At 36.1% G+C, this 18653-nt stretch overlaps 1 protein-coding gene across 1 annotated transcript; it reads right to left on the bottom strand.

Moving 5' to 3' along the window:
- Positions 1 to 4266: 4266 nt before the first annotated feature.
- LOC137942739 (protein DETOXIFICATION 53) lies at positions 4267 to 11604 on the bottom strand. Its single transcript, XM_068788479.1, has 2 exons — positions 11422 to 11604; positions 4267 to 5768 (listed from the first exon to the last, which is right to left on the bottom strand). Exons 1-2 carry the CDS (start codon positions 11548 to 11550, stop codon positions 4371 to 4373), a joined length of 1527 nt encoding a protein of 508 aa, XP_068644580.1. The 5' UTR covers positions 11551 to 11604; the 3' UTR covers positions 4267 to 4370.
- Positions 11605 to 18653: the final 7049 nt, after the last annotated feature.

Here is an 18653-nt window from a genome sequence, read left to right as displayed (position 1 = left end):
TACCAGTACCAATTTTAGTCTTAATGAACATTACACTGAGGCAATTAGATCACTCCCATCGTTCATAAAGTGTAATTTCAGCTGCAGTGCTGGTATCAGTAATTACTGGTGGTTCGTCTTTCCTAATAGCATAATCTATGTCCATCCACCCTAAATGAAGAAGTATTCTCTCTTTCCAAACCTTATAGTTATCTCCTTTAAGATCAAGGATATCACAACGAATATCAGAGAAATGTGCAGGTTGTACAACTGCATAAAATTACAAATTACATGTTGATGTTAACTGAGGCCTGAATAAAATAGCATGTTTTACCAACATAAATCATGCTTAAAAATTAAATCAATTGACATAAAAAACATTGCATGTGGGTTAAATGTTTTTTAATTCAAGCATATTCAATATTTATTATGAGTAAACTTGATGATAAAACTATCAAATTATTTATGAATTTATAATTCCTGTGGCTAAATTATGAATAATTTGATATTTTATCCTAATTAATATACTCAAATATAATAAAAATTCTTGTGGGATAAAATTTATTATATTAAGTATAATTAATTACAATTAATATCTACTTTTTCTTTATGATAAAACTATCAAATTATTTATGAAGTCATAATCCTTGTGGGTAAATTATGAATAACTTGATATTTTATCCTAACTAATAAACTCAAATATAATAAAAATTCTTGTGGGATAAAATTTATTATATCAAGTAAAATTAGTTACAATTAATGTCTAATATTCTTTATGTGATCCTAATTATAATATATAATTTTTATTAAGTTAAAGATGTTGTGGCTACTCTCTAATTAAAAAAAATTATATGGATCACTAAACATTAAATCTCATAAATGTATGAGAATAGCATGAATTGCATAATTTTAACTGACACTAACATGTTATCATTATGCACAAAATATTCTCATAATAGATGCATAATTAAAAACCATAATATTATGCATAACTTGAATTTCTTGCATTTCAATATATGACAAAAAATGCATAAAATTGTTATATAACTTTAATTTCATGCATTTAAATATAAGCCAAAAAATGCATAAAAACTGTAACAGGAAATAAATCTAAAAATTTCAATATACATAACAGCCGACAGCCAGTGGCCTAATGGTCACTGGCGTAGATGATTTTGCCAGTGTGCAGGTTCAAATCCCGCTGGCGCAAAATCAAATATAAGTACCGAGTCGGCTCGGTCCTTGATTGGGCGATTCGCTTAAGCGAGTTGGAACGATGAGCCAACTCAACCCATCTGAATCAACTAAATTTTTTTTTTCACCGAGTCGCCCCGGCCTTAAACGCGGTTACCGAGTGGGTAGGGTGAATCATCGATAACTCAGCTCGATCCAACTTGCCCGGTATTTACAAAAATACCTTATGGTTTTAATTAACCTGTTTCTGTGCGCTGGAGGTCGTCAACCTCCAGTAGCGCGCAGAAATAAGGTTCGTTGGCGTTCTGTCGACATTCTTTAAAGTCGCTGACGTCGGCAAACCTGTCGGAATAGTCGTCGGCGCTGCGGCTCCAACGTTTTAAGGTGTCGCAAGAGAGCCACCAATAGTCCCGCACAAAGAGCACCCAGAGACTGTCGGCACTTGTTTTTTTTTTATATACTATGTCGACGCCGGCATACATTTTGGAATGGTCGTCGGCGTTGACGTTGCGTCATTCTTCGACACTTTCGTTGATGCGAGAGCTCCAGTTGTTCGCAAGCGGTGAGCGCAATTCTCATACAAAGACTGCAAAGAAAACGCTCGAAATTGAAACGCTGGATCAAAGGTCTGCTCTGATACCAACTGTAAGCCTAAACATGAATTTCTAACGACATGAAATTCATCATATAAATTTAACCGGAAGCAAATATCATACCTCTTTCCATACGCTTCAGATTCCTTCTTTGTGTTCTCTATTTGGCGCTTCCGGTCTCTGAACACTCTCGGTGATGGCTCAAACTGAAGGGCTTGAGTGACGAGACGGGGGACCAAACTGAATCCAAAAATCATAACTGTGCCAACCTCCCATCAAGGTATTAATGGCATCGTGTTACTGAGGGAGTTGGTAGTAGTTTGAGACCATACTTAATGAGAAACCATTTCTCATGATAAAACGGTTAACAATATCTTCAATGGCAGTGCTCATCGAGCATGTTATACGCTAAGGAAAGTCTATCTTGGAAAATCATCTGAGATCATCCAAGAAGAGGATTTTTTTGTGACTCGGTGCATTAGTGCTGGTATTGTCCAGCCGGGTATAATCCGACAATCTAGTTGATTTATTTTTGGAAGATTAGCTTGGAATGCTGCTGCGTTGTCCGATTTCCATCATGATTCTTGCTACTATTTTTTGGAAGTGTCTTACTCGTCTCTTCGCTGGCATTGGGTTGGATTGATCTTTCTGGAGCTTCGTTGCTGTTTATGGAAGGCGAAGTCTCGGCTCGACGACTGCTCGGTAACTGTTTTCTTTGTTGTAGAAACAGGAGGGAAGCCGAGAGTGACTGTTTGTTCGAACCAGCGATCTGAGCGACCAACCTGTTTTTATTTCGCTCGGGTTAACTCGGACCGAGTCACTCGAACTAGACTTGGTCTTGACCCACAATTTATTACTTGATCTCGAGCCAAACATATTGGTCTGGTAATGGTATTTTGTTGTTGAGTCAACTCTGCCTAATTCAGATTGACTCATTATCCAATTAGTACAGATTTGGCTGACTCGGTATCAGACCTGGTCAAATCAGACTCGACTCAGCCTGACTCGGTCCACTTGCTCTCTACCTCTGGTATACTAGTCCCGATCGCAAGTTTCTGAACTGGTTTATCCTGAGTTAGCTTGTCATACATACTAGTTTGATATAGACTCAGCTCTTGACTCGGTGTGACTCATTTTTTACGTTGGATTATTACCTTGGATTGTTGTCAATTTATTACTTGGTTCACAACTTCCTTATTCAAGGATATACTCGTTGTGGATTATTTTATGTATCTTTATTACTTTTAGAGACTTTCATTATTTATTGATTATCCTGCTACTATAATTGCATATTTGGTACATTACTGCAACTACTATTGTATCACTTTGATTGAGACAATATTTTTAAAGGATTTCATAGTTGTTTGTATTGGGTTCATTATTTGCTGATTATTGTCACCATTGGTTCATAAGTTAGGGATTTCAATTACCTAGGAAAATAAAGAACACGGTTGACCTTGATTTCTTCATCATGTCTTATTTTCATTACCCATTACCTTTTTATTATTTGGTTATCTTTCTCCTACCATCCTTTATTCAACTCTCACTTACTCCTTTGGCTAACCCTTTCAAAGTATTGCTTTGGTTGGTCCTTTATATATATGGGTGTTTTTAAGTCCATTGAGTCTTTTATTGGTACCCTTGGGTTTTTTATCGTCGTCTTGTAAATGACAGGCATTACCCATTTTAATGATCATTGTATCATTTGAGGTTTGTTTTGACTCATCACCCATATCTACTCTTTTGGAGTATGTACCCGGTTTCGTACTTATCCTTGGGATACTGTGATGGAGGAGATTATTACTACATCTATGTTATTTGTTTAAAGTTGGGACCACTGTCATTACCTCCTAGCTTGAGGGGGAGTGTTGGAATATATGATGTAATTAGAGTGTCATTGATGTAATTAGTTTATGTTTCTTGTATCTTCTTCACTCTTATTGGGGTAAAAGGTACAATTTTAATATTATATTTTTATCATAAATAAAGCTTAAGGGGGTGAGTTTTGATCAAGTCCATAACCCTATTTTTCTCTCTTTTTCTTCTTTCTCTTCTTTACTGATGATGTGATCAATGAAGTCCTAAAAATCAACACTAGATAATACATTCAGAGGTATTTTGGTTATTTACCCTCTAGGGGGTATTTTTGTTCATTTTCCCCTTCAATGGTTAAATTTCTTTATGTAATCATATTCTGCATATTAAATTATATCAGTGGTTAAATTTTTATGTACATTGGATGTGTAGTGAACGAGATATAAAGAGATTAAAATTTACTAAGTATATTAAAGTATTTTTGTAATTTACAACTCAAAACACCTATACACAATTCCCAATGAAGCCCCTCTTCAGAAAATTTTCTTCTTACTTCTCTTTTTTCTCTCAATTTTTTCAATTTTCTTCACCCAAATATGAATTTTTAAGTTTTTCTTGCTTGCCTTGTGTGATTGTCGAAGAGGCAAAAAGCTTATAGTTGAAACATGATGATCTCCTTGAAATTTTCTTCTAAAAGGTATTAAAAAAAGGAATATATGCACTTTTATTCTGCCATTTTTTTATATTGACCGGAAAATATCAGGGTTCATAATCCGAAGCGCATTCCTCTCAGGTAAAGAGAAGATTGGCTTCCACGTCGGTGTTCTCTCCCTCAACACCAGTTTCCGTCAGCTTCTGAGCCCTCTCAGCTTGAAGGCACCAATCTGTGCGAACCACAATGTAAAGCACCATAGACACGCAAGAAAATTGAGCAGCTACAAGCCCAATCCAGAGGCCCACAAACCCAACCTTGATTATGAATGCAGAGATAGCGGCAACAGGTAAACCTATCAGGTAGAAAGCACTGAAAATTATATTCGCTCCCACCCTGGGCCTGGCGCTGCCGGTCAGAACCCCACATCCTACCGTTTGAGGACAGTTTCCCAGCTCACAGAAACCTACAATGGGAAGAGCGATGGAGGTCAGACCAAGTATCTGCCGTTCACAGGTGAAAATCCTTCCCCATAAGTTCCTCACCGTGACTGTAAATAATAGTGCCATGAAGCCACAGGTGGTCGCAGTGGTAAGTCCAACTGTTGCAGCCAGCTTGGCCTTTGAAGGGCGACCTGCTCCTAATTCGTGGCTGATCCTCGTCGATAACCCAGAAGCCAGAGAAGATGGGAAGACATAGATCAAGCCGGTGGTTTGTATCAAAATTCCCATAGCAGCGATGGTGGCTTTTGGGTTGTCGAGCCACCCACAGAAGATCAACATTACTTCATACCACCACCACTCCAAACAGACGGAAGCAGCGCTGGGCAGGGCCAGAGCAAGCAGTGGTCTCCAACCGTGAAAGTTCAGGTCCGAGCTGGTACAGCCATCCCAGGGCTTGAGTGCGGTGTCTGAAAAGAGCAAGTAAACCAACAAGGCCAAGATCAAGTTGCATGTGTTGCAAGCGGAGGCCAGTGCCACACCCTTCACTCCTAACTTGAGATAGAAGATGAGAAAATAGTTGATGGGGATGTGAAGGAGGAATGCCAGAGTAGCTGCTACAGTCAGAGGCGTGGTGAGGCCTTGGGTGCGAAGGAAAATTCTCAGAGGGTGGAGGAGGGCCTGGGCAAGCAAATCCGGTAGAGAGAAAGCTGTGTAGACCCTGGCTGTTGACGTTATGGTGGGGTCTTGGCCCAACCATAGTAGGGCTGGTTCCATGTGTAACCAGAGAAATGAGATGGGGATGGTGGCAAGGAAGAGGAGGGTGAGTGTCCTTCGAAAGGTCAGGCCGAAGAGAGCCAATCTCTCGGCCGCAAAAGCTTGACCACAGATAGGCTCCATCCCCATGGTAAGGCCCTTGATGAGAGAGAATCCGGTGATGTTCGCAAATCCAATCGACAGGGCACCTCCGGCGAGCTCCATTTTTCCTAGCTGACCCAGGAAAAACATGGTGGTAATATTCCTTGAGTAGAGCATAAGGCTTGTGATCACTATGGGGCAGGTGATTTTGCCCAAGTTGCTCGCTTCCTTAGACACCTAAATAAAATAAAAAATATCAATCAATCAACAGTTGAAAACAAACACTGAAAGAGTAAGATCTATGAAATTGGAGAGGCAAATGGCTATCTACACATTCATTGAGGCAATCCCCAACTAGGTCATGTTCTCGATGTTAAGAATTAGATGCCCTAATTCGATACTAACAAAAACAATAATAATTACAGAAGAAGAAACAATCAAGCACGAAGAACACAAGATTTAAATAGGTTAGCCTCAAGGTGAAACTATGTCTTATCTTCCGCTACTACAATAATTCACTATGATGATAAAATAATTTACAAGAGAAATCACACATTAAAATGTTTTTCTCTAACCTCTTTCAACTGCAACTGATGATCCTTCTTGATGATAACCCTAATAGCAACGCTCCAAATATAAAGAGAAAACTAGGGCTATCGAAATACAAGTGTGACTCTGCGTAAAACGTTAATTAGGCTTCACAACTTAACACTCTACTCTTTCCCCTTGTAAGTTCTCTCTTATGATATAATAAATGACCAAAATTCAATACAATTAATAACACTAAAAATGGCATTTTGGGACATCTAACTATAATAGTTGAAGGTAAGGAAGTTGTGCTAAAGATTATAAAGAAAATTCCACTTTTCCACACTCTTAACTTTCTAGATTATAATAGGAGTTGAGGGATTTGATGATGCCATATGGAGAAACTAAACCACCTAATAAGCACAAGTATTTCATCATGTCATTAAGCATCAATGTATTCTTGTATCAAAATCATACATTATAAATATTCAACCTAGATTAAACGAGTTTGTTACTCTAGAGACACGTAGAAGGTATACTTCATGCAAGAACCAATTCTGGTCTAACAAACTTCACACATTATAATCTAACTTGAAGTCTTAGGTGGAAACTTCTCAAATTGATCGAAGATTTGATTGTGGTTTCACGTGGAAAAACCTAATTGTTGTTGTGGTGTAGGAGGTTGAAGATGGCAATTAGAGTCAATTCTTATCCATAGAGTTCATTTTGGAATAAAAATAAAATTGTGTAAACATATGTTTACCCTCATAAACCAAAGATCAGGAACAAAATTAACAAGTCTGCCTTTTGGTATCGACTTTACCTATAGAGGTTAGAACAACTACTTGAGTTGACTCTCCTCACAATGCAAGGTTTAAAAAAGCAATTGTAGTCGAATCTCTTCCACCAAAGATGGTTCAGGTTCCTTGCTATAAATAGATATCCACTGCAAAGGTCAATTTATCTTAACCTTTACATAGTGATATCTCAAAGTTTTTTTTTTTTATTAGTAGAGATATGCTAATTCTTATAATTTTAATGGAATCTATAGTTTTACATTCTAAGATTTGTTTGAAGTTGTGATTTAGAACTATAGACTTCTGAGTCAAGTTAAAAGCAACCAAGTTAAACCACCCATAACCTTAGGACAAACCATAAAGGATGAAAAAGGCCCTAATATTACAACCTATTAATTCTAATAGGTTGACAAATGACTATCGAATAGTAGCATGGATAAAATCCACAAGTCTTAGAAGGCATCTTCCCATAATTTGTGAAATTCAATGCAGTTGAAAAAGAATATACAAACAATTAAACAAAATTCTAGGCCAATGACTAAATTATATAATAAATTAAAACATGCATGTGGTCCATTGGCAGTAATAGAGGAACGTTCATGTAATAGGGACAAGGTTTTACTCCTCATTGATGTTATGAATAATGAGAACCAAGTGTTTGTTCGTAATACTACTACTCAACTAGTGTCAACATCACTTCAATGACTTTTTATCTTTATCACTCCAAGAATAGAGACAAACTCTATGTCAAAATAGGTATCCTATGAATTCCTGGATTGTGCTAACAAATTGTTAGCAAAACCGACAAGGAAGAAGGTATTTGTAGAAATAACAAAAGTCGTGGTAATAATTATGGTGGTCAATAAGGTAATTATATTGACATGCAAGCAGGTGTCCAAAATCAAATATGTGGGCACTAAAAATCATAGTGCCCGAAATTGTTATGGTAGATATAAAAGAGATGACCCTAAAGAATGTGCCAATGCCCTAACGATACATAAGAAATTACATGATCTTGTCCAATTTTGATGATAAAAAATATGTTATTGACAAAGTGTCACATGTCACATTAATAATGACTTATAAAGTTTTTAAATTTGACCTCTTATTTTGGCAATGGTAAGATCATCATAAGAGATCACATATATCATAGATGTCCAATTGTATACATCATATGACCTCTACATATACATCATGTATTTTATGTTTCTATCTTTGAAAATATTTGTTATCAATTTCATAATTACTCATAGCCATTGAGTTAAGTAAGTTTTCTCCTTACCATATTTTTTAAGGGTTTTCTATCCAAGGACTCATAGCTAAAGGACGCAAATATGGACGCTATTCTACGTAGAAGGAACAAGTTCTCATTCTGATGACACAATATCACACATACCACTTTTCCCAATGTAATCACAAGATTTTCATGTCATTTTATTTTATTAAAGAATGTCATTTGAAGATTTGGCACCACATACTTGGACATTGCTCTTATACTCATCTAAATTAGTTACCTTAAAGTGACTTGATTTCAGTGAATAATAAAGTGGTTCCTTCAATGGGCCATTCTTTTAAGCTAGGTAAACAGTCACACCTTTTTTATTAGTGTGGCACATAGCACTCGATCAATGTAAATCATATATATGTACGAGGACACACCCTCCATAATTTCTCTTGGCAACAATTACTGTTACATTATGTTAACACAACACAAATATAGTGTTTTTCTTGTTTTTCAATGTTATTATGTCGTGGTTTAAATAATTCAGCCATACAATCACTATTCTCCTTAGAGATTGGGTTTCTTTGTTTGTTTTTTATGGCTTTATGTGTGAGCTAGTGGGTGGGGGTGGAAGGGGGTGAGTTGGAGTACATTTCTCATGAACTCCAACGATACGACTTAACATTGTCCATAAAAAAAGTCGTATGCTTATACTTCACAACAAAATGGAGATGATGAGGTAAAATATAGACACATCATGAAATTTTTTATCCATAACGTTCGCGAGTCACGTGCATCAATTTTTATGGATCAAACCAATTATAATAACTAGTATATCATTAGCCATCCTCCTACACTTGAGTTATAAGATAAATCATCATATGAGTGTCTATTTTAATTTTCTTTTCAATTATGCCCACTTGAGAAGTTTTATTAGTATAATATCATCTTGATTTATATCAACGGGATGAATTATTTCTAACGCTAAAAAATATTTTTTTCTAAGTTATGTTGATCATACGAAGGGTTACTATTTTTTTAGATAAATGACTTTTGATGAGTTGTCTATAGTGCAACGCCCTCCTTTAACGTAGTCATCGAGTAACATTGCCCGAACCCTCTTCCTTCCCTTTTCCATCCTCTCCTATTATAAGTTCAAATGAGTGAGGAGGATGACACAATGGTTTACATGACTTACTAGGTTCATCTATTTCTTAGAATATCTTCTCACTACAATCCCTCGATCATTGATATCATCTAAATCCTTTGACATTCAATTTCTAATCCTCCAAGATTATCTTCATGGGAAACATTTATAGCTAAGCCCAAATACTAGTTTGACTTACTAGACAGATACCTCACTTGTTTCTAATCCACCCATAAATGAACAAACAAAGAGACAAAATTCTACTAGTTTGGAATGGTCCACTCATGAACATGTGGCTAACAAGAAATACCCAAAAGCACAATGAATGATCCAATAGACATTCAATAGTGTTTAACACTTTGATCAACAATATCATTCGAATCAAATGATTGGTCCATTATGAAGGAGTGACTCGAGATACACTATAAGTGACCACCATGTTAGGAAAAAACAGAGGCCAACATCAAAACAAGACATTAGTAGTTTTGAGACCATATGAGAAAAAAAAGTGGTAGATGCAAATGAGTATATAAGGTGAATTAATATGATTCAAATGGTTTAGTAGAATGATACTAAGATAAATTAGTGGCCATAGGATACAATTAGCAATATGGACTAATTATTAAAAAAAACATAATTCAATGGTTAAAATCATTAGAGTTAGAATTCTCTAAAGTGGTGGTTAATTGACGAGTATTTGATCAATTGAACCTTAAAAACACATTTCTACAAATGAACAATGAAGTAATTTATATGTAATATATTTGCAAACTTATATGTTTAGTTTATGACTTTAACAAAGTTTACAATACATCCGAGATTCAAGAGAAGAAGGAGAAGATAACTTTGACTTGTGCATGAGTGTCCACAAGAAGATACAAAATACAAAGAGAAAAACAAAAAGTGAGGACGCGTTTTTCTTGACTACTTTGTCAACCAAGAATTTCTTATTAAGTAGATTTTCATGGCGTAAGTTGTTATGACTTAGGGGTATAATAGTTTTTTGCCATTGTAATAAGAGACTTTGTAGGTATTTTAATGTAATAAAAAAGGTAAAAATGAGAAAATTTGTGGAAAATTAAAATGGATAACTACTATATTTATTGGCATATGGATGTGTTCATAGATGGGAAAAAAGGGAAGGCAAGTTCTTACTTGAATGGGGAACCCAATCTAAGCCTGACCCATTTATTTGACTTGAACAAGACCAAAATTAAAAATGGGTCAAGTATGAGTTTATTCACTTGATGCAATTAAGGGTTTGACACAAGGACGTGTGGAACATAGTTTAATTTCAACAACAAGTTTAAGTTTACTCGACTAGACCAGACCCAAACTTGCCTGTTGCAAGCTTTAGTAAAAAACGGTATTAGGATAAAGAAATATAAAATTAAAATTCTCATTTAAGTTACACACTTATCAGTTAGAAGCAATTAAAACTTTAGTTTAAATACTTAATCTCAAGTGATCCTCATAAAGTTTTAGTACATCAAAAGAAAGAAAGTAAGAAACTTATTTATATTTTTTTGACATTTATCTTTAGGTTATTTAAGAATGTCAATTTGAACCCAAGGTGTGAGGACAAGAGCCAGTTTCATCAACCTTGCCTGGGTGGCATAGCTTGCTAGTAGGAGCAGCCTCTGCCTTAGTGCTGGGGGAAAAGAGAACAAGGGAAGAAAGGGCTTTTCTACTTATGGGCGGCATCGGGTCCGGTTTCATACGGAACCTGACCCGACCTGACCAGGTTTCACCCTTTGGGTCAGGAAAGATTCGGGGAAAAGCCCATCGGGTTTTGGGTTGAGATGGGTTTCTCCAAACCCGGCCCCTGGAGAAAAGATCACTTGGAAATTGTCCTGGTTAAAAGAAACCAGAAAACGACGTGCACAAAACGATCTTCTCTGTGAACGGGATGGTTTGGGTTATTGCGTTGCTCAGCTCCAATTCCGGCGGACAGCCTCCGAATCCTAATTCCATTAACTGGTTCACATTGGAAGCTAGCCGATCCTACATTTACCAGAAGACTAACTGACCATTTTGACGCCATTAACGAAAAGGTAAAGATACTGAAAGTGTAGAATGTAGAAGAGAAAGAAAGCTGCGAATCGAAGAACGCCGATCACTTGCGTAAAACTCCAAACCCACAAAGCGTGCTTACAGCGAATGAAAAGAGAGATCGAAATAGTAGGATTATATTACCTCATTAAGGAATGACTGGCAGGGTAGCATGAGGTTGATGATCTTCAGAACACCGTTCTTCTTCTCTCGTTCCTTGGCGACCAAATGCTCTCCATATAAAGAGACTTGCGGCTCCGTCCGAGACTCCATATCGCTCAAGCTAGCAGCCCGAAGAAGGAGATTACAGTCAGCGAGCAAGAGAAAGAGGGCACTCGGACGCACACATTCTCACTTGATTCTCCATTTTCAAAGTCATTATTCAGGTGACAGTGAAGGAAACCTTAATGTCTTGCAAAGTATGGACGTTATGGGACTTGAACATGGAAGGGCGGCCGCGCTTTTGAGCCCTATTAATATTTAAGAGAGTACAGGAATATGGCAAATACTCTGGTAAATGGATGCTTCTGTGGAGATAGTTTTGTAAGTGGAGGTCAAGAGATATATCTCAAAATGAGTCAGTTTGTTTCCTCGAAAAACAGAAAACATAATTTTGGGCCTGAATTTATGGTTGTGGGTTAGGCATTGATTAAACTGGAACCACCTATGTGAACATATTTTTCTGTAAACTGGAGGGTGGGTCTTATTTCTTTCTATTCATTTACTTTGATATGATATTGGTTTCTTTGACCTATTTGCTTCTACTTAGTAAACCAAACTTTAGACTAACATTATAAAACATCTACATGGTCACATGGTCATAACATCTTCAAATCCAACCCGAATACCCTATTGACCCTTTTTTAAAATTATAATAACAATGTTAAAAAAAACTTCCTTAATTTTCTCGGGTTATTATTTGTCCGTTTTCATGAATTACAAGCCTAGAGGAAGAGTTGGGGAAGGGGGTGACTAGGTTTTTTTCTTTTTTATTTGTGTGTGTTTTAACTTTTATGTAACTATGTGACCAAATAATTTCACAATCAAGTTCAACCATAAATCATCAAAGACAATGAATACACAAAAATTTATAGTTGTTCACTATTCTTTCTTTGATTTCTAGTCTACTTCCAAGGTGTTTGTACCTCAGAGCCAACGCACTATGTTGAGGGTTGTCAAATGACACTTACATCAAATGCCTCTAAAGGGAGTTACAATATTTTTCATACATGGGCTTGATCACAACTAACTTACAAAAGTTTACCATTACATAGATTTACAGTAACAAAGTAGGCACACAACCTAGGGTTTTTAGTAACTCATTAGGCACACCGGCTTAGACCCATAAAGGGGTTTGTAGCACTGGCGGCCTTCGTTAGGACTTATAGAACACATGACAAGAAGTAAAGCTTACTGGCCTTCAACCTCCAAGAATTCAACAACCCATTAAGCAACACAACTTAGACCCACAAAGGGGTTTTCAAAATAGCAAATCCTTGGGTGCAACGACTTTTTTCCATCAAATTGATATAAATCATTGTCTTACTTACACGAGGCTTAACCAATGCTAGCAAAGGATGGTTGTTACAATTTGATGGAAAAAAGTCGTTGCACCCGAGGATTTGCTATTTTGAAAACCCTTTGTGGGTCTAAGTTGTGTTGCCAATGCTAGCAAAGGATGGTTGTTACAATTTGGCCCTTTACAATGGCCTCTTGATTTGGTAAATTTAGCAATACAATCACATTCAGATAGGCACACCAGTACTAAGTAACTATTCTATGTAATGGCAACTTCAATAGGTCTTTCATTGATCATTAAATCTTCAATAAAATCTCAAAGTAAATCAAATTGGTGTTTCGAATAGGAGGACTTGACTTCAAACATCTTAATATAATATGTGATTTCAAATTAAAAGCCAATGAGTAAAAATTTGAACTTTAGGGAATAATTTCAAAGTGAAATATTACTAGTTTTTGAGTACTCGACCAAGTTCAATCAAAAGGTTTCAAAATGAAAACCTGTTCATACTTGGATTAAAATTTTCAGCCCCCATAGCCCTAAACCTTTTTAAAACAATGCAAGTGCCACTTCAAATTCACTTGCTAGGGTAAATAGTATGATCTCAAAGTAATGGCTTGTGAAATCTAGCTAGTATTGTACAAAAACAAAAAATATATTCAAAGCATAACCTTAAAATACTTACCTTTGCCAAAAGTGGCCTTTTGAAAACTCAAATCCAATATCCAAATTCGTTTTCAAAGTGTAAGAGTGCTTGAGAGTAGTTTTTTTTACCTAAGAATTCTAGAGAAACATTGTTTGGGGCAAAACTAAATTGACCTGCCCTCAACATTTAAAAAATGACTTGTTAGACATGGAAAGGGTCTTTTTGTCCTTTTTTTAAAACTCAATAAATATTGACTAAAATCCATGCAATATTTAAAATTATCATTGTGAGAGGTTAATCATATAGATAGGGCACATACAAATTTTGGAAACTTAACTTGGTTGAATCAAAGCCTTCAATTTTATTACTCCATTCCTTTCTAAAAGGTGCCATGATCGATTCCAAGATTTAATGTAATTGTTAAGAGACACCCATGTGTGTTGGAGTGGCATGGCTAGTAAATAAGAAGAACTTCCATAGAGATGGCATAAAGTAGTAATTATGCAAGTTAGTGTATGTCCTCTTACATATTTTTTCATTTTGAAGCATGTAGCCCTAAGGGCATTGTAATCATTATAAACACCTTCATACAACTATGCATATAGCCTCAAGGGATAGGGTAGAGCTTTCAAGCCTCTTCCTCTTAATTCAAATTCATCCATACACTTCTCTCTCTTTTCCTCTTATTTCTCTCCCTTGGTTTCTTCTCTCCTCTCTCCTAAGAGTTAGAGTTCCTCTCTTCTCTCCTTCCCTTGAGATCTCTTGTATTTGTGTTGTCCCTAAAAATCAACATGGTATCAGAGTGGGCAAAGATCTAAGATGGAAAAGGAGAAGAAGATGAAGAAGAAAGGGAGGAAAAAGAAAATGAAAAAAGAAAAGAAAAAAGAGGACATTCTTATTTTTTTGTAAGTCTTCTTTCCCAATTCCTGTTTTTCAATGGATGTTTCACTCTCAGCCCTTATTTTTCATATAGAAATGATATATCGTTGGAAATATATTTGAATCTAGTTTTCAACGCAAAAAGAATTGTTGAAGCATACCACACATTACCTCCCTATTTCCCAACTCAACTCACTTTCCAAACCCAAACCGTAACCTACCCAACAAGAAAATTTTCACTCATATCAATAACCAACCCTCACCCTCATGCACCAAATATGTATTACCCACCATCCCACTCAACACAACCATCCACCATTATCCAAGACCGAAAATGTTGCCGCTCTAAAAGAAGCTTGGTTATACCATGATTTGTCTCCCAAACTCAAGAAGCACCAACTCAACCAAACACAACAACAAAAGCAAAACAAGCTTAACAAGAAATACACAACTTAGGGAGATTGAAGAAAAATTCTTACAAAGTTGTACCGATACTTCAACTTTGAGGGCAAGGTTAATTTTCCAAGAAGGGTGGAATGATAAAACCCAAATTTATGTAAAAGTACATCTGGTCCAATCTAGGGGAGGGTACAAATTGCAATTTTACGGCATTTATTTTGAAAAAGGCTAAGGTGCACCACCTTAAGAATAAAAGTGACAATTTAGTTTTGTTTTCTAGAAACTCTAGGGGGTCCCACCTTGGGATTTTTCTAGTAATTGGGGAGCATTTATTTTGGAAAGGGAAAATACAATCTCCACCACACTCCCAAGCATTGTGATAGAAGACACTACCGTCCCTTTAGCTGCTATCAAAACCGTCAAGTTCTACATGCTGCAAAATTACTCAGAAAGCTCTTGGTACAAGGGACCAATCCACAATTGAATAGGCAACATGAGATCTTGAAGATGACTTCTTGCAATGGGGGCAAAATTAGTTTTTTAGGATGGGTGGAATGATAAAGTCCAAGAATTAATGTAACAAGGAGTTTATTTTTAAGATTACGGGAGTAGTAGAAGGATAAAAAAGGAATTTTGTAATAAGGAGCTATTCTCTAAATTAAGGGATTAGTAGAAGGGTAAACAGGGAATAGTAAAAATACTATGGTGGCACCAAGCATGCATGAGGGGACGCCAGCTCTCAAGGGCATTTTGGTCATTCTCTTGTCCAAAAATCAAGGAGAGAAGTTGTCTAATTGAGTAAATTAGGATTTGGAAGTCTTTGATTAAGTAACTCTAGGATATGTGGTTTTGGATTATAAGCTTGAAGTATAGTGGCATGGTGTAAATTCTTTTATTTTATCCATTTTTTTCCTTCTTAGGGTAAGGGATAATGAAGTAATAATTGAGTTTCTCATTATTATAAATACATTTGAGGGGGGGATTAGGGACGTCACTTAACCTAATCCTCCTTCTTTCCTCTCTCAAACTCTCTTCTCCTCTCTCTCTCCTTCATCTTGTTCCTCCTCTCCCTCTTTTACCTCAACTTTAGTTTCCTCTCTCACTTGTACTAATTATCTATGGTATTATCATGGGATCTAAATCTAACATGGTATCAGAGTAGTAGATTTAGGATCCCAACATTAAGATGGTGATTAAGAGATTTTGTTTATCAAGCTTCATGTGGATGGAAGTCTGAATGTTACATCTCTTACTTTGGAAATGGTTCTTTCATGGTTTTTTTCATACTCGGTTTACCCTCCGTCATGCAAGATCGGTTAAGTTGTTGCTCTCTTGCATATAAAGTTGGTGTTTTTGTTCTTGAAAATTACATTTGATCAAGCTCTATCATCCCTGTTGTGGTACCCATGATTAACATGATCTAAGCCTATTGCTCTATTGGTTTTTTAGTTATTAAAATTTTTTATCTGCTGCTCCTTTGCCTCCTAAAGAGATCGAAAAAAATTGTTTTCAGAGACAGCCAAGAGCAAAAAAAAAAAAAAAATGGAAGAAGGTGGTGAATCTAGCAATAAATCCAATCTTCTACGTTGAGTTATTTCCTGGAATTTCTTACTTAAAATTATTCAAAAGGGAAAGGAAAAGTCAAGTTGGTGAGTTGGCATACAAGAAGGAAAGTTTCCTTCTTGAAAAGAATTTCATTTGGTGAAAGATTATTAAGGAAGATTGGAAATCTTTCCTAGATGGTATGATTAGTATTGCCTCTATTATCTCTTTCTTGCTCGGCTTAAGGTTCTATTTTAATCTACCTTAAGATTTGATATGTTTTTAAGACTTTTTGTGCTTGAGAAAGGTATAATATCCACCTTTCAAGATATTAGCCAGCATGAAGAATTTTTATTTGATGCATGATTGTTGATTAATGCCAAGTTAAGCTCAGGTTGTTTCTCCCTTCTCTCGAGTTGGTTATTTGCCTCGGCTTGCTGGTTTGGTTTGAGTTGGTTTGGTGAATTAGTGCATAGTTGAAGCTTGTGAAGCCTCAGTTATTAAGCTTTGGTTACATCACTCAACTTATATATCACATAAGAGTATTATTGATTCGATACTTGATGGGTGAAGATTATATGGCTGGTAAAAGTGCACTTCTCAAAATTACCACTATACCCTTGAGAGGGTTGTCTATCTATCTGAGCTAGTCCCAATAGGTTAAGAGGTTTCTCATCACTGAAGACCTTCTAGGACATTTAACCAAACCAGCTCTACCGGTTGATGAGGAAGATAGTTCATATATTAAATGGCTCCAAAATAAGATAGCAAAAACATTTGTCTCAATCAAAAAGACGCAATAGCCAATGCGATAAAAAGCCAACATCCAAATATCACGTACCAAAAATAGTTTTAGATAGCAACTGATAACCAGGACGTAGTGAAAAAATTTAAGAATAATAAGGACACATGAGATAACTTGCACCTAATCCATCGTTGAATAAGGAATTTGTGCACCAAGTAAAAGTTTGATCCGAGAAATAAGCTACCAATAATAAGTTGAACCAAGTGTTGTTTGATAATCAATAAATCAAACAATCTCCAACCAGCTTATATGCTATTATATAATAGTAGTTATCAAAACAACAAGATTAAAATCTTCAATGTGCTGGAATTCAAGAGATAATAAGTGACTCAATTAACATAGCATCAACCGAGAATAGATGCCGTGATCATCAACATAATATCAGCAACATGATACTAGTGACTTGGCAGTAGTAATGTGACCAGAATATTCACCAATTAGATAACAACAAATACAATAGCAACAACAGCATGCTGAAGTCATCTTCATACTGGAATTAAAAACCTCGAGCTGATTCACCGGTTAGATAAACACAGCAACGGTGATATGTTTCAGCAATAAATGAAAGCAGGCTTCCTAAACCCATTACTTATTACAACAATTGATTCACCAGTTTGATAAAACAACCAACTTTACAAGTTAAACACATCAATGAAATAGGAAAGCAGCATCACCATCAAGATTAAGCAACGTGATGCAATAAAAGAGCACATTCATCAAGCTACAACATGACGGAGTCACTAAAGTGTTGGAATTCAAACAAAAAAGAAGTCAGCAATTGCTTCTTTTATCAAAACGGGTGACTAAGAGTTTTGCAATGTGTTATTGCCTGTTACAAGAATTCCAGAATAGCAGCAATGTGTTGATTAACAGAGAAGGAATCCTGAAGTAATATACTGGCTGAAAGAAGCATGGAGTATAGCAACCACGTATTGCTGTTTTTGTTGTTGCCAAATGTCAACCGAATGTGACAATGTTGCTTTGGTTTATGCTCCCAACACTGCTACAAAACAGAGAAGATCACTACCAACTAATGAGTTGCTAAACACTCGCTCTTCCTCTAATGGATCAATCAAAACCAGACATATGAAGTTCTCTACGTTGGTTAGGTAAGGAAGAGGAGAACCAAAGTTCAACTGCTACTATAAATATATTTGCTACAATTAGTCTCAAAAAACAGAGAAGAGTGACTTCTTCCAAAAAATTGTAGTAAAATCAACTGAAAAAAAAACCTTCAATAGAACACGTCATTAGATATGAAGATTTCAAAAAGACGTTGAGCATCATAGGCAATTGCTTAAACCGTGCTTCATTAACTCAAGGTAAGTTCTATTTTAGGAAGATTCCTTTGATGGCTTGCATAATTTAATATATTTTATCACCTCTTAACTTTAAAAATTAGTCTAATTTTATTTATTTTCATTGATTTTAGGTTTCATTGTTGTTATTTAAATTTTATGTCAAATTTGAAGAAAACAAGCGAGCCACAAGACAAAGCGGGTTGGTCCTTGGACCAAGGAAAGTCCCTGGGCCATGATCTATAGAGATATAGCCTCCGAAAGGAGATCCCTTAGGAAGGATGTCTG

The sequence above is a fragment of the Aristolochia californica genome, unplaced genomic scaffold (genome assembly GCF_029961685.1).
Source record: "Aristolochia californica isolate CCGP_79_NKW_82.1479 unplaced genomic scaffold, dmAriCali1.0.hap1 SCAF_10, whole genome shotgun sequence".
Lineage (NCBI taxonomy): Eukaryota > Viridiplantae > Streptophyta > Magnoliopsida > Piperales > Aristolochiaceae > Aristolochia > Aristolochia californica.
This window is presented reverse-complemented; position numbering and strand designations above follow the sequence as displayed.